Consider the following 17,278-nt stretch of genomic DNA (forward strand, 5'->3'; position numbering starts at 1 on the left):
AAAAAATTCAATAACTTAAAGTGATCCCAAAGTTTATTAAATGTATATAATTTTTTAGTTGATTTTCGTGTAAATTTTGATTTCTGTAATTTTTTTTTTTTTCACGGCAGCCTCATCATTTGATATTCATCTAGATTACCTCAAATTATACCAAGGATCATCCTTGACTTGTGGTATGTTATATCTGATTTTAACTGGAGCCAATATATGCATTATCATGTGCTTGCATTCACTCGAAGCCGTTGGCGATTTGGGGAATACCAGAGATTGATTGATCCGCTTGAGCAAAATGTGCACATTGGAGCCATCGTAGGGGAGTCGACCAAAGACCATGGCGTAGCAGACAACGCCACAGGCCCAAATGTCAGACATAAAAGGATCATAGGCAACACCTAAAATGTGACACAGAAAAGTCAACGAATAGTAAGAAAGGAATAGGATGAGTGTTGGTCTCTCTCTCTCTCCCTATCTTACCTTTTAGAATCTCTGGACTGGCGTAGGCATAGCTCCCACAAAAGGTTTTCGAGAGAACTACCTGATTGTCCGTTGTACGGGTATCCTTGCGTGCAAAACCGAAATCAATCAACTTCAAACTCCAGTTTTCATCCAATAGCAGATTCTCACACTTAATATCACGATGAACGACACCCTTACTGTGTATATATTCCACAGCGCTAATCAGTTGCTTGAATAGATTACGCGACTGAGGTTCATCCAGGAACTTCTTGTCACGCACATAATCCAGAAGTGTGCCATTCTCAGCCAGTTGCATGATCAAGTAGACTCTAAAGACCGGAGGACATCAATCAAGTTGAGACTCCTTTGCATAGAAACTGCTTTAAACTCACCGATGACTAGTCTCTATGCTCTGATAGAAGGTTATCAAATTCTCATGATGCAATCCTTTGACCGCCTCGATTTCGCGAGGCAGAAACTTTTGCGTATACTCGGATGGTGCTTTAACCTTTGAAATTATTTTCACTGCCACTCGTTTGCCATACTCTTCAGAGAAACCGATTTTGACCTTGGCATAGTTACCCGTACCGATCACTTTGCCCAATATAATGCCATGCTCCTCCAGTATAGTTTTCTGTGGTTTAGTCTTATCCTCAACTTTTGGCGACCCGTTCTTCGAATTCGGGCGTTCACTATTGAATGTGTAAACCTTTTGCTCTTGTCGGCGACCCGAACTCTGATCGGTGACAAGATCTTGCGATGAACTTGCAGTCACTGCAAAGTTCACACCGACAATTGCAAATGAAAACAGAAACAACACTTCACATGGACTTACCTAAGTCACCTTTACGTTTTGGCGCTGCCGCCATTTAAATTTCCTGCCACAAACAGTGCGTTTCGCAACGTGCGCCAGTGTGTTGCCACAAATGAGACGTGCCGCCGTGTAAAAAAAAAATCCAAAATATCACTAAAGATCTTATATCAACATGTTTTTTTCTATATATGCACAATAAATTTTGAAAAGGAATAGAGATGGGATAGAAACTTTGACAACATTTCGATGGGAATCAGCTTTAATCAGACATTATTTTCATTGAAGTTTGATAGAAAAAAGTTAAAGTTAAGAAACATATATTTGTATATAGACAGACCTAACGGGAGAACAGTTCTCCGAATCCTGCATTTCTTAACGGAGCTCTGGAGTTTGTCATATAAGGTAATCAAAATGTTTTCACGAAAGAGTTACCTACAAATATTGTATCTTTCTTCTGCCATAACTGGCTATGATTTCCTGTAGTCCTACTACTACTACTATCTATATATATATAGCTAAAGTAAATCAAAGGACTTAAAGAATGCCATTCAAGCTTTAATTTATATTTTTAACTTTACGTCTACGGGCCTCTTCGTCAAAGTTTTTGTATACTTTTAAGAAAAGAAAGTGATCAACCAAAATCTATTGACGCAAATCCATTTCTTCCAGAATGAAATTTCCTTTGAGTTTTCCCCACAGAACTTTGTTTATATAGTTATTACTCATAGGAACGATAGGTCTTAAATTTGGAGTATAAAATGGAGGCTATGATTTATTTTCCTGCAATATTTTATAATTATTAATAAAAGCTCTGTGATCATGAAATTCAATCTTTTGAGTTACATTTAAGCAACATTGAAAAGTATATATAACAAGTTAAATATATATAACAGGATATACATATATGTATGTATTATCTGCAAAAGTTCTTAGCGTTTGCAATTCGTAATTTGAGCTGGAGTTTATTTTCATTTTTTTTTTTTTTGTATTATCGCAGGTAAGCCGAGGAATTTCTGTTGAAAAATGTTATTTTAATTGAATTTATAGGCCGCAGGCTCTTTGACTTTGCCAGTTGTGTAATAACTCAAGCAAAAATCAAATAAGTTACCGAATTCAGCCCAACTCCCACCAAAAAAAAAAAAGAAGAAACACGAGCAGGACCCACAACTCTGTAAAATTTCTGTAGGAACTTTTTCAATATACCTCGTATTTAAATTAAGTTTTGAAAGTGACAGACAAAATAATGATTCTTATAAATAGTTTTTCTAACTAAGATTTAAGAGCTTGATAAATTTCAAACAAAAGAAGGACCAAGAATAACTAAAAGTCCTGCGAAACTTGTTTGTTACGGATGATTGATTTAGTTCCATTAATTGGTACGCGGTACTTTAGAGTCGTTCCCCTATATATATATATATGTATTATAACACATTTTTTTGTTCTCATTGTCCAGTTACCTCTGCCGCAATACACCTACCAAAAAAAAAAAAAACCCCACAACTGTACACTTCACTTTGCCCCGAGGCATTTTGGTTACCTACATTTTAACTTAACTTTTATGGTTGCTTTTGCGCCTGTGTTTGAGTTTTGGTTTATGAAATTTTCACAAAATTTTATTCTTGTTGTTGTCCTTTTAAAGTTGGCTTAAGGTCATGTAAGTGCGAGCGGTTTGTAAAATTTCAATTGAAACGTTTTTTTCCTTTTCGTCTCTTTTAGTTTGTTTTATTATGTTTCATTTTAAATGTGAAATGTAGCTGGAAGGCAACAAAGAAACCAAAATGAAGTGGAAAATGAAAAACGAAAGTTGCCTGTAATTGACAATGGGAATTTTAAAGAAATCAAATATTTATAATTCGATAATTGAAATAAAAGACGGAATGTAACGTTCTGTTTTTGATTAAAAATTTTTCGATTCTCTTGAATTATCTTGAATATATTCAGAAGCTTGAGTGTAAACTTATTTTTAAGCAGTTTTGTCCTTGGCTCGTTTTCAGCCAATGGGGATATTGGATATAAAAGGATATTTCAATTGCAAAAATCGATATCTTCTTAACCATTATTGTTATATTTTAATTTCGTTGGCAAACTTAACTTCATAATTTTGTGACTTTTCCTAACAATTTTCCTTTTTTTTCCCTTTGTTATTTTAATTTGTGATTTTCCATTGCTGCATGTTGCCGCTATCTGAAGATTTGCTTTACTCTTCCTTTATGGTGCATGCATGTTAATGTACCGCCATTACGTTGATTTCACAATATCCTTGCACACATCCTGTCCAGAGCGAGCAAATGTCAAAATTGTTTGTGGCAGTTGCCCGCCAGCGGAAATGCCCAAGCGCTACTCGAGTTAAAAGGCGGAGGGGCAGGGAGGTAAAAACTGACAAAACGGCAAAAATGACAACTGAAATATGCGATGCTGTGAGAGTCACCTAGCAAATGGGTAGTTGCAGGATCTACGTTTGGTCGACGACGACGACGTAGACGACTCCTGGCATTATGGTTTGTGCAGCCATGGCGCATCATCACCAGCAGGAGCTGCAGCAGGACTTGGCCACTTAGCGATGTGTCGTGATTCACGTTTGAATGTTGAGAAAACTTTTAGTAATTTGATTGTCATCTCTATAAGTTAAATCCATTCTTGGACGACTTGACTTATCCACCCGCTTATTCTTTACTTATTTTTTTTTTTTGTTTTTTGTTCGTCTTCTCCTTTATGTATACTGTTACAATCATTGCCGTGTTTGTGCATAATGAAGCAAAAGTCTTTGTTGTGGTCAGTTGTTTTTCATCGCTGCTGTAAATGCCATTCATTTGCGGTAATGCATGGTCACCACATGCCACGCCCACACGACCAGCATTTACATTGCCCATACCAGAGCATTCCATGGCGAGAAGTTGCCTTGCATTTATGCCATTTTTCATTTACCCTCATCCAACCATCTTCTGTTTCTGTTTCTCTTTTACTTTCCCCCTCTCCACCCCTACTTTATCACCTTCTCAGTGCGCCTTTTGGCCATGTCATTAACATGACTCCGAGCATCATCTCCGTTGTGTTTCCAGCTGTTTATTAAAAATTATTTAAAGAAGGCAAAAGATGAAATCAAAAAAAAAAAAAAATAATAAAAAAGAATGGAAAGAGATTGTTAATGCCTGTCCAGGCATAATCGCAATGCAAATCTTTGTGCTTCTCAAGCGAAGCAAACGGAAATGAGAAATGAAAAGAATGAAAGAAACCAAAAGCAGAAGCAGAAATATAATTTATATATGTGTGAGAAATCTGTAAGTGCTGGAAGAGTCTATGAATAAGTAATGAACATGTCAGACAGCATCAGATTAAGTAGCAAATTATTTAGCGAAATGACGTTTCATTTAATCTCAATAGTATACAGAATGCCAATTACTAATAGCACACCGAAAACCTGGCTAATTTAGATTGGGGACTTTGCTCCATGAAGTATGCAATAGAATGGAAAAGTATTCATTTTTTAAACTTTAAAATTTCATGTTTAAAATAATTCTGGTTACTTAAGAATATCATCGAAACAATGTGATAATTGTAAAAAATATTGAATATATAAGTTTACGTAACAAATTGTAAGAGGTAAAAGATTTGATTTGGCTTAAAAACAAAAGCAAATCCGATATCAATAATGTCATTTGTTGTTTAGTTCTGTTTAAAATTTCTAAAATTGAAAGTTTACTCAAGCGAAATATTCCGATCAAGTTGATTTTCATTTTTAATGCTCTAATTTTACAGTCTTTTGAATAAATCCATAAGTCTTGAGATCCTCTTTATCTGCATGTGTACTAAAATATTATGATTGAAACCCAAATCAATTTCCGCTCAACATATTTAGATGTAACAAGGCAAAGATTTATCTTCAGTATATGCAAAAAAATATGTGAAAGGGGTATGGGGAGGAAAAAGAAACAGTAATACCAAAAACTGTGGCTACTTTTCAATGCTGGCTGACATGACACAACCGAAATGTGGGAGGGGCTGAGGCCAAGGCGATGGTCTCAACTAAAGAATATTTTAATCCCAGTGCTGAAAGAACAAACAGCAAAAACGACAACATAACTTCTTTTGGCATAATAAAATAATATTCTTGGCCAAAGTCCAAAAACAAAGAAAGCGAGAGAGAGAGAGAAAAAAAATGGAAACAAGAAAACAAGAGCTTGGCATACAAGTCCAAGTCCGAGTCCAGAATAAAGTGGCCTTCGACTTCTGGAGTTTTTGTTACCGACCAAAAAATATCAAAAGTCAAGTGGCTGCATCTCTGTCTTAGTGTGTGTGTGTGTGCGAGTGGGCTGGACCTCAAGCCTGTGAAGTTCAAGGATTTAAAAATGTTCAACAAAAAGTGTGTAGATATCGAGAGAGAGTTGCGGCTAAAGGGCATAATGATGACGATTTTGTATGGTTAGACGAAGCTTTAACAGACGCTTCTTCCTGTCTGCCTGAAGGGTACGAGTATGGTCTACTGGGGGTCTTTCAGTCATGATTTTATTTGCCTGCACGCGCGTGTCAATGCAAAACTATGAAGGTCTTGCCCTCTACTCCTCCTCCCCCCATGAGAGCTTCCCACCATCCATCTATGTGTATGCTCAGTGAAGCGTTGCCTGTTACATTTTTGGCAGCCAGCCGAAAAGTATGCAATGTCTGTGTCTGCCTTTTCGGAATTGTGCATGTGTCTGTATCGTGCGCCGTTTCGCCTCTTCCCTTGCCATCTAGACTGAAGCTTAGGTACAGTTGCCTTCACGAAGCAAGACAAAAAAAAAAAAAAAAAACCCAAAATGCAAGCTATTTCAATTTGTTAGATTTTACGAGAGGCATTTCAAGTGAGATTTTTATTTCTCCCCGCCAGCATTCTTGTCTAGATTTTTAGGCATCAGAAATTTAAAATCTTACTGACTACGGACTACCATTTCCATTGTCAGCTTCTCTTGTATGCATTTAAATGCATAAATAAAGCCTGCAACAGAGATAGAGAACCAATGTGGGTATGGGTTGAATAGCTGGCAGGGAAGGGAAACCTCCTTTGCCAACTTGCGCTTGACCATTGCAATATGCATTTGTATATATGTCAACAGCTGCTGTTGCTGGCAAATACAAAGCGATCAATGAAAATGGAAATGTTTGCCATTTTTTCCATAGTCGCATTTCTATTGCTCTATGATTCAGTAATTATTCAAACTGATCTATTAGAGATATCTATGTATAAACGTTAGTTAAGTAAGGGTTTGCTTTAAATTTGTTGCTTTAGGCAGACTAAAAATCACACAGAAAAATCAAATCAACCTTTTTCTTTCTTTCTTCAAGTTTTTCCAATGTTGTTTACTACTTTTTATTGGTATATCAACTCAGCAGTTCCAGTTTCTAAGATCTTGAAATTTGATAAGCATGTAAATAATACAAAAGTCGTAAGCTGATTTTGAGCATAGTTTAGTCTTTTTAGTAGTTTTAGTATAAGATAGTCCTAAATTATTCCATATTCTTCTAAAACCAAACATAAAATAACTTGAAATTTCCATTTTTCTATCAATTTTTTCGACTTTTACAACTTTAATCTATATTGATAACAAAGTATGGATGGAAAAATATATATGAAATTTTAAATAATATGAAAAAAAGAGAAAATAGAATAGATTAAGAAAGGTCAGTTAGAAGGTCCGAATAAATGTATTATCCACCTTTTATTTAAAATAATTTTAAACATTAAAATAGTCGTTGTCTTTTTGGCTGATTTATTATGATTGACATCATTAATCCATCATTTTGCAGTAAAGACAATGTACATAGCAATACTTACATTTAATATCACGAAATACTAAAAATACCCTTTAAGCATATTGCCACAGTTTCTACCCTCAAAAAGGGGGAAAAAAGAAAATGAGTAGCAACTCTTTTTTATTTGTAGTTGCCCCACAGCAGCGGCAACAACTGAAAATAACATAAATTAATATTCAGTTAAAAATGTGCAAATATTTTACTCACGCATGTTGCACGTTCGCTTTTTCTTTTTGGATTGACAATGGGCATATGAGGGTTCGGTGTGGCAGGGAAGTGCGGCGTGGGCATGGAGCAAGCTCCTCCTTTTCGGTCACTGCATTTGGTGGAACTTTTTTGTAAATTTTTTTTTTTTTTTTGTTCATTTTAATTCATTCCCTTTTTTCGTGTATTCATTTTTTTCGTGTGTGTTTCTTTCTTCTTTTTTTGGTGGTGCGGAAAATTTATGAATTATTTGCGCGCTTGCCGTTGAATTTATTAAAAGTAAATGTTGCTGCTGCTGCGTGCAAAAAGGTTATATATGACAGTAGCCCTAGCGACTTATCTGGAGGCTTGCATTTCAAAAAACATGAGAGTAAAGGTCGTCAAAAATAAACAGAATTGTTTTTCTTTATATCCTATAGCATTGTTCAACAAGAATAACAAGTTCAGATACTGAAGATGTGTGTCTATATCCTAGAATTCTTTAGGTATGTATCCACAAGTTGTATAACAGAATTTACTATATAGAAACTCAGTTTTGAACTGATGGATGATAAAAGAAATAAACAAATATTTCCAAACTACTCAGAAGGGAATTTGCATCAATTGCATTTCTAATTTTCCTTTTTTTTTTTTAAAGAGCAGAAAAGTTAAAGTTAAAAGTATTTGCTTAATAGTTTGCACAACCAAACCAGCCAACACTTTACAAAATTTCGGATCAAATTTTTTGAAACAGTTTTGAAATGAGCTTGTTTTCTATTCATTGATGTCTCCTGTATCGACAGAAAAAGGTAAACTAGCAACAAATTTTCTAAATTAGTTGTTAACGACTTTCTTGCAATTAGTTTCGACTTATTTTAAGTTACTTTTTTAGTTATGAGCGACTTGTTTTAGCATTTAATCCCGTGCGGCTCGTTTTAGAATCATATTTTATATTATATGCAACAAATTCTGGATCCATAATCGGAACCATGCGCTATTTGGGTACTAGTAAGAGATTATAAACTCTTAATATGCCAAAGCTTCGAAGAAAACAGTTAAAGATCTGGATTGCCACATAAATCAAACGTTTCTTTGCTGGGGGGCACCATTGTGGATTCTGTTATTGATATAAATTTATGAATTGTCTATAAATGGCTGACTAAATTGTTAAGATTTTTGCTTTAATCTATTAACAAGTTGATATATAATATAATAAAAATTAACTTAAAAATATATCACAACTTAAGCTAAGTTTGCAGTAATTCTTTTAAAGGAAATTTAATGCGGAAGCATCTATTGGATTAACTTTGGGCTAAATTCTGTGTGTGTGTGCGTGCGTGTGTTTGCTTTGATTTATGTAAATCAACATATGTATCTTACATAGAATGTAGCAATTTACCATCTCTTTCTGGCATAATTAAAAATTCATAGAATTTTACATAAAGTAGGCAACTAATATTCATAGTTTCAAAACTACTTTTGCACCGACTCACAAAAGGCCTATACAAAAAAAAAAAAAAAAAAAAAAGAGGAATAAAAACAACAACTCAGAATGGGCCATGTGGGAGTTGTTTGCCTGGTTTACGTGGTCGTAGACTATTCGAGTTGGTTTCCTAATGCTTTAAAGATGATAAACAACCGCAAAGCATTACCTCTTTCTCTCCATAACTTTTGGATATTTTGCTTGCATTATGAGCTCATTAATTATTCATAAATATTGCTTTACGCAATTAGTTAATTCCTAGGATTGATTGATTTACTTTTGTGTCTGTGTAGGTGTGTGTTTCTGTATGTGTGTGTGTGTTTTCAACAAAGCTCTCTCTAATTCCCTCTATCCATCTATTTATCTCCGACCCTTCCATTTCCCACCCCTTTGCTCTGTCTCTGTCATTCACGAGAATGATTTGTAGTTGTTCTTGTGGCATTGTCTTCGTGGTTGTCGTTTCAAGGCAAATAGTTCGCCCAGCTATCGACAACGGCAACGACAACATCATCGACAACGTCGACGACAAAATGCCATAAATGCTTTTCTATTTGCATTTCAGGACAAACTTGCCAGAAGCAGGATGAATAGCAGAATGGCTGCCAGGACTCTTCTTGGTGTGGCAGGCAGGTGAGGTAGGCGTTGCAAGTATGTATGTTTGCCTTTCAGCCTTTCTATTGTGGATAGGCAAAATAGTAGGCAATGGTAGACAAATGTTTCTTGACCGCCTCAGTTTCTCTTCTATCTGCCTCATCAAAGGAGGTAAATACGAAAATATAGGTACATTAAGTAGATACACTTGAAAAATTAATGAAATGTGCGGTTAAAGCCAATTAGAAACAATTACCTCAATTCGACGGAATTAGACCAAAGTTAAGGGTCCCAATATGAAATAGTAAACGACCACAATCTAAGAGGAAGAAGAAAAAACTAAAAAGTTACTTTAAAAAATGTTTCAAGTCCATAATAATAAAATGTGTTAGGTGTACATATATGTAAGTAAATTAATGAAGGAATACCTTAAAGTCTTAATAGGGCAATTAATCAATAACAATTCAAAAACAGCAATGATTGAAATTCGGCCAGATGTTCCCCAACACATTTGTGTATGAAGAAGATAGATTTATATTGAGCGTTATATCTGAAATTTGGAGGTAACCTAACTAAATAAGTAGCTGGCAAATGCAAAGTTTGTTAGATTCGATTGACAGAATCAAGAGGGTGGGAAATGTGTGAAAAGATGTCAGTCATAAATGCAAATTAATTAGTTAAGATTTAAAATTCAAACATATTTGTTTTAAATTGCTCATTTTTGATTTCCCTAGTGGTAAAATATTGCTTAATTTGTTATTGTGTTGCTGTTTTTGCGTTTTTGTTTTTACAATCTATCAATAATTTGAGGTATTTTACTCCGTATATTATGAGGAAATTGTGCGTTCATAATGTATGTATGTATACTGGAAAAGTGAACGTCAGGTTATTAAGGTCGGACAATTCGTAAGCCTCAATTAAGCTCGAACAATTAGGGTATAGGCTTATTACAAACGTTTGTGGGTGTGTGTGTGTGTGTGTGTGTGTGTAAACCTCTTGCATTTGTATGTACTTTATGATGCGCAGAGCTAATGAGGGAAAGGTTTGTAATGCATGTTTATGTGCATGTATGTGTGTGTGTGTGTGTGTGTGTGTGTGGAAAAGGGAGCTGGCACTGCAACTGCAACTAAGGCTGGACTATAAGCTGCCTATTGGCTTTGTGTGTTCTATTAATGACTAATATAATATGTTTGCAGACAGCATTTGAAGTAGTCTCTTATGATCTTGGTTTTGATTTAACTCCCTGTTGCGGGTTTTGTGTTTGACTTTGCTTTTGGGTGAGAGATTTCAAAAGGGTTATTACAATGCAAAATAAGAAGTGTCTTTGCCCATCACATGGTGCTCCTTTATAATGCGAGAGCCTAAAGATAATTGACTTAGCTCTAAGCACATAAAAGCTTTAAGTGTTGGATTGAAGATAATGTTGCCAAATAGAAGAATCATATATTTTACATTTTAAAGTTAAGTTGTGTTTCAATGAAATCATTTTTAAAACTATTGTGAAACTTGTGTAAAATATTTTGTATCCAAATTGCTGGACAACCGTTTTGGAGTAACATTTTATTACTCTAATCTCAGATTTCCTACGTTTAATATCAGTTTTAATCCTTTAATATCATAAATAGTCAACAATTTTTATTAATAATTTCTATTATTCAACTTCGCTTTTAGTTACTGTAATATTCTTATTTTGGTTCACTTCGATTTGGTTTTCAATTAATGTGGGCTCATTAAACGGGATATCCTTCCTTGGATCAACTTCACTTATATTTTCATTTGTTATCTCTTTATTTTGGTTTACTTCAAGTTCGTTTTCAATTGATGTGGGCTCCTTTTTTGGTTCAACTTCACTTTTCTGTTCATTTAAAGTGATCTCCTTTTTTTGATCAACTTCTATGTTATTCGCAGAGAATGTGAGCTCATTACTTTGCTCCACTTCGATTTTGTTTTCATTTGGGGGTATAACCTTTTTTTGGATTACCTCGATTTTGTTCTCAATCAATGTGGGCTCCTGTTTTTCGATAACTTCACTTTTCTTTTCGTTAAATGCGATTTCCTTTTTTAGGTCCACTTCGATTTTGTTTCCCATTGATAATTGATCCACTTCAATTTTGCTTTCAACTGATGCGATCTCTTTGTTTGCGTCTACTTCGATTTTGTTTTCAATTGGAGGAGGGATCTCCTTTTTTTGGTCAACACTATGTTTTTCTCCGAATTCCATTTCAAGTGATACACCCAATTTCGGAGCAAACGGAATCGGGAGATGTGGAATTTCAAAGTTGACGCCAAGACCAAAGAAACGAGGCTCAGCTGGAGGCAAGATAGGACTGCAATTTGCTACCAGGATAATTGAAGTGATAACTAAGATCTGTGTTATTGTAAAAATATGAAGAATTAGTTCTATTAGGGTTTCATAAGTTAATTAGTTTCAAGAGTAAGTAATTAAGCCATATTAAAAATGTGGCTCACTTAAATTTGTCTTTATTTGTTGAGGTCTTTAGCCATATTACTTACCAAGACTTTCATTTTTATTTAGGTTTCCAATAACAAGTCACAGTATCCAATTGATTCTAGTGCACAATTGAGTAGAGAGCCTTTCTTTTATAGCAGAACTAAGTCGAAATATTTAATTGAGATCAATCCAGCGTTCCGATGTTATTTCTTATCTTAAAGTGTGCCTCTATGTTTAGATAAGGTGAAAGAAAATGTCACTGAGAGACGTATTTATGTTTTAAACATTTCTGCACCGAAAAAAAGTCAAGCAGAGGGCAAGCGAACTGTGGTCGAATTTTGTATACTCTTGCAGGTGACAGTACCAACTGGTAATTTGAATGCCATTACCTCCGTGTGGTAGGACGGCAAGAACTCGTCTAATTTTGATTACCAAAAACATATAATTTTTTTGGTTGGTGATGTTTCTTCTAACTCAACTTAATAAACCCCTTTTACACTGGCGTATTAACTCTTATTTCACACTCTAAGCAAGAGCAGTTTAGATAATTTTCAATTATATGCCCTTGTTACTTTTTTTTAGAGCTTAATCTTTATACTTTATATTTAATTTGAAGAAAATGTCAGATAATTGTTATGGCAATCATTAGCTGATAATACAATGAATGTATATAAGAGCAATAATATACTTAATATCGGAAGATAACGTATAGGGAAACCACAATATCGCTTTAACGGGTTCATAGTTTATATACTACAAACAAGATTAGAGTTTCGAATCATTAATTACATATCATCAGGTTTTACATGATCAGTTAGTGAAACAAATCTAAAAATATAAACTATTAAGTATAAAAAGTTAACCGTAGTTTTATTTAATGTACATTTACTTAAAAAAAATATATAGTAAATCTACCTACATAATTCGAATTGTTTTCAATTTACAATTTAATGAAATAAATTCTATCACTGCATTGTTTGCCTGGTCTTATCATAAGTGATTTGCCATTGAAGCATATGCTGGTAGTTTTTTTTTTTTTTTTTTCGTTTGCTGTCCTTAATCGTTTCTAGCTCAACGCATATATCTTTTTATACCGTAATTCCCCAAAACTTCCCCACAATTAGCTCAAATTTCCATCTGTTCCAATGGCAACAGCAAGAAGAACAATAGTTAAACTTTAACTCAATTTCATCCTTTGTTTGGAACTTTGTTTCCTCTTCAGTCATCAGACGCACCATGGGCTTTGTCCATTGAGCTCTTTGGACTTTCGTAAGCTAATACCTTTTGGCCAACTTCAACTTCAGTTTCCTTGTGTCCCATCTCACCATTGGCCCTGCCTTCACTTCCAGTTCCACTTGAAACCAGAAAACCAAAGGCAAACAAACAGATCTGTCCAATGGGTTCACATCACCTCACTCACATCATCCAGGAGTTTGTGTCATTTCTCCTCCTGTTCTCCTACCATGGTGTCGACTCCCTCTGTATCGGCATATCTTCTTCTTCTCCTTTCTTTTTTGTTGTTGTTGTCTCTCGTTTATTTTTTTCCTGTTTTCTTGTACTGTTAGCATATTTTATGCAATGACAATGGCTTTGGCCTCGCCACTGTTGGTAGTTTATAAATCATTTGAGATAAGCTGCTGCACAACGTGCAACACCTGATGCCTTTTTGAAAGGATGCCGACCCATGCCCATGCCCAGGACCTGAATCAGGATACCATTCCCATCGCAGCCCATTCTGCAGCCCTACCTCATAAGCATACCCCTATAACCATGTTGGGTTCCCGCATTGCCATTGGAGTCTTGTACGTTAAAAATTGCAAACAACGACTAAATGGGCAAAAAAAAGAAACAGAAGCAGAGACGACTTGGAACAGGAGTTGCTGAGAGATGCAAAAAGAGGGCGGTGGCAAGCACATAACAAAATTGAAAATAAAAACGTACAAAAAATTGGCAAATGGCAAAAAACGGAAAAAACAGGAATGACGAGTTTTGAAATTGGCATATAGAACCACGAATACTCTTACGAAATTTCATTAAATAAGTAGCACAACATTTCGTAGCATACATTTTGGAGCAAGAGAAAATATATTTATTTTGAAAAGTTTTTGTGGAATTAATAAAACTTTTTAAATGATTTAAGAGCTTTCGCAGAAAAAGTGTGGAAACTAAAACTTTATATCTCTAAAACTGATTGTCTTAACTTAGTATTTAACCTACACAAAGACTAGAACAAGAAAATTTGGTTTAACACATGCAGAACGAAATCTATAATGCTTCTTTAAAATTTGCATACCAGAAACGATTTCATCAAGAACTATGTATGTATATGATTAAAAAATATATGAGTAATAGTTATGCCAACTATCCATACATAATTTGTAAGTAACTTGCATGAAATACTTTGTAACAAACATCATAATAATTTGACAATACTTTTTGCTATTCCAGTGAAAATACTTACATATATATATATGTATGTATGTATGCACATATAACAACAAATGGCAGCAGGCAACAAAATTGTTTGCGGTGTCGGGGCAGGAAAATATGAAAATGTAAATAGCATAAAATGAAAACCTGCAATGGCAGCACTTTTCCAACACTTTATGGGCAAGTCGAGGCGAAAAGAGACAGGGGATAACGACTCCTAGGGCGCTTCCTGTCTCCATCTGCGTTGTTATACTCCTTCGCTATGACTGACGCTGAGTGCAAGCTGTTTAGCTTTCATGTGACAAAGTAAATTTCAATATATTGAAATTGTTATTTAAGTAGAGTGCACATGGAGACCTCGAACCCAGCCAGCTGGTATCTGTTCCTTCACCATCCCACATCAATATGCCTCCCACTGGTAAATAGTGTCATAAATAAATTGCCGTGATTTGTGTTCCAGCCACAAGAGAGATGTCGAGCGAAAAAGATAGAGAGTCAGAGACAGAGAGAAAGCGAAAAAAAAACAAATACATATAAAAGAGTGCACAAAGTAACGAAAACAACTACATACATACTTCGAGCTAACAAATTGCATTTTAAAATGCAGCCCAAGCGATTTTCTAACAAAAGTACAAAGTACAGTTGCCACCACAATTGGCTAACAAAAGAGGGTCGGGGTGGGGGGACGGAATAAAAAAACACACACACACACACAATACCAACATGGCTGCCCACACAGCTGACTGAGAGTTGAGAGAGCCGAAATAGCAGCTGAGTATGGCATACGATTTAATTACAAATAAAGTAATTTTTAATTGAATAACCGCCAAAGTTGATGGAAAAACCCCGTTTTCGACCAGGCCAACTGACCCCACACTATGAGTGTGTGTGTGTGTACGTACACATATCTACATGGCATTGGCTTAAAAACTGATCGATTTTCAGTTCTCGATTCGTTTTGATGGCAAACAGCGTGAAAAATGCGCATCAGCATCGACTTTGTTGTTCCATCTTCGTCTCTTCAATTTCCCCGCTTGACCGTTAACTTCATTCTCACCATGAGTGGCAACATTTGTTCTGTCCATGTATGTGTGTGTGTTTGCGTATGTAAAGCACTCGCTGTGAATGTGTGTGTGTGGTGTGGACATTAATTTTGCCACTTTTCTGCCCTTTTGCATACGCAGTGCAGTGGTTTACTTTGGCTACCCACATCGCATGGCCCCTACAAGGCAAACAAAAAACCATTTTCAATAGGTCATATTGAAATTGTAACTTGCCAGAGGGTTACCGATATCGAAATGATCGAAATAAATGACGTCTTATCTTTGCTTTATAAATTTTGCTGCACTTTTTTGTAGTATTTCAAATAAATATTTGGACCTTATCTTTTTGGAAATAACTATAATAATAAGTTTGCAATTCAGTTAAGCGTTATAACAAAGACAAAAACTTGATTCCTAAAGTATCCGAAAGTAGTCAAACCATCCACTTCATAAAGGAACTTGTGAAGTGTCATTTAGGTATAAATCAATCGAAATGTTTCTTAATAGTTTTCAGAAATAAATGTTTTAACTATAACAAAGAAATCTTCCTTTAAATTCTCCACCTAAAGTAGTTCAAAATGTTAGTCCTGTTTTGGTCTTTACAATTTAAAGGACATTAAGAATGTACCTAATTTCTATGGATGTCTAACTGAATCTTCTTGATTTGGTATTTTGAATAAGTATTTCTAGGACATTCAACTGTTGACCATAGCCAACTTCAAGTGACATATCACTGATTCAACTTCTTCTTTGCGTTGGTCTTTTTTCTGTGTTTTTTGTTTTTTACACAATTTACAGTCGCTTCTTTTGCATTGCGCTTATTTGCAATTGCATCATCGATTTAATTGCAAATTAATTGCTTCATCATGCCAGACATGGCCTCGATATGCCCACCACCTCCTACCACAAGCGAAACCAACAAATAACCAAGCAACCTACCCTTACTCTGAAATCTGCACCAGGACCCCGGTACCCTGTGTATGGCCACATCCTCAAACCATATTCAAGTCATCAGTGGAATCATGGGCAGCTGGCGTTTATTTTTACATTTCGCGTCGGACGCTGCATTACTTTGTAATTATTGTGGCAAATGGTTTGTTTGCATATTGATTACAGCTGCAAAAAGCCAACAGTGGTCAGGGCCAACCTTTCCCATCTGCCTTCCTCGTACTCCTCAGCAGATCAATAGCCCATAAGCAGGGCAAAGGCTTGTAGCAAACAAGCGCCTGCCACATACGGACTTAGTCGTTCCCCAATTCTGGCCAGCTTCCAAAAAATACCCTTCCATCTGAAATTTCGATAGAGAGACCAATAAATAGAAAGCACTGTCGGAGGCTGCCCCAAATACCCTTACCCCACACGATGTTGATCCAAGATATTGGGAGCTATGGAGCGCAGATAAGTACACGTGCAGATGAGTAAAAGTATAACGGACATCATACCGGATAGATTAAATAGAGCACTCTGCGAATCGAGAGTCAGGTTGATAAAGAATTAATTTTAATTAATTTTGCTATAAATTTACCATAATCTTTTGTAGGTTTCGATAATTATTTGATTTGCTTGACAGTTCACAAGATTTCTATGGCAGAAACTCCGGCAACCCTTAAACCGATATTTCATTCCCTACTTTTTTTCCCGGCTACTTACCGTTTTTCTATTCTCAATCAAATTAAGCTAAATTGCCTTTGCTAGCGTGCAAAATGTAGTGGCGAAATGTACACATAATCAAATTTATATGCCACCAATTGCATTGAAAATGTAGCCACAACTGCAATAGCAGTAACAACAACTACAAAGAGAGCAGCCATGTCCTGCAGGACCAAAGAGGACCAAAATAGTAAAAAAGCTGCGGTTGCTGCAGTTTCATTGAAACGAAGAAGCGCAAAGTGGACGTGGTCGCAGACACTTTCCTCTCTGCGGTGTCTGGACTGTGTGTTAGTGTGTGTTTGGGTGTAAGAAAATATAATAATAAACTAGAAAAATGACAAAAGACATGTTAAGAGCGTATACCAAAGAAAAATGGTAAAAAAACCAAG

At 35.5% G+C, this 17,278-nt stretch overlaps 1 protein-coding gene and 1 long non-coding RNA gene across 3 annotated transcripts; both read right to left on the reverse strand.

The window, feature by feature from the left end:
* Nucleotides 1-15: 15 nt before the first annotated feature.
* LOC137581336 (testis-specific serine/threonine-protein kinase 3) lies at nt 16-1,548 on the reverse strand. The gene is made up of 4 exons (XM_068295563.1): nt 1,292-1,548; nt 849-1,230; nt 475-785; nt 16-392 (listed from the first exon to the last, which is right to left on the reverse strand). Exons 1-4 carry the CDS (start codon nt 1,323-1,325, stop codon nt 136-138), a joined length of 984 nt encoding a protein of 327 aa, XP_068151664.1. The 5' UTR covers nt 1,326-1,548; the 3' UTR covers nt 16-135.
* Nucleotides 1,549-16,299: 14,751 nt separating this feature from the next.
* Nucleotides 16,300-16,926, reverse strand: LOC137581429 (uncharacterized). 2 transcript variants are annotated; one of them, XR_011033152.1, is made up of 3 exons: nt 16,890-16,926; nt 16,594-16,703; nt 16,300-16,527 (listed from the first exon to the last, which is right to left on the reverse strand). It is a non-coding gene; the product is annotated as an uncharacterized lncRNA (long non-coding RNA). The 2 variants fall into 2 exon arrangements; XR_011033151.1 differs by having other exon boundaries at nt 16,765-16,895.
* Between the last annotated feature and the right edge of the window lie 352 nt (nt 16,927-17,278).

This window comes from Drosophila tropicalis, unplaced genomic scaffold, assembly GCF_018151085.1.
Source record: "Drosophila tropicalis isolate 14030-0801.00 unplaced genomic scaffold, ASM1815108v1 contig_845, whole genome shotgun sequence".
Taxonomy (NCBI): Eukaryota; Metazoa; Arthropoda; class Insecta; order Diptera; family Drosophilidae; genus Drosophila; species Drosophila tropicalis.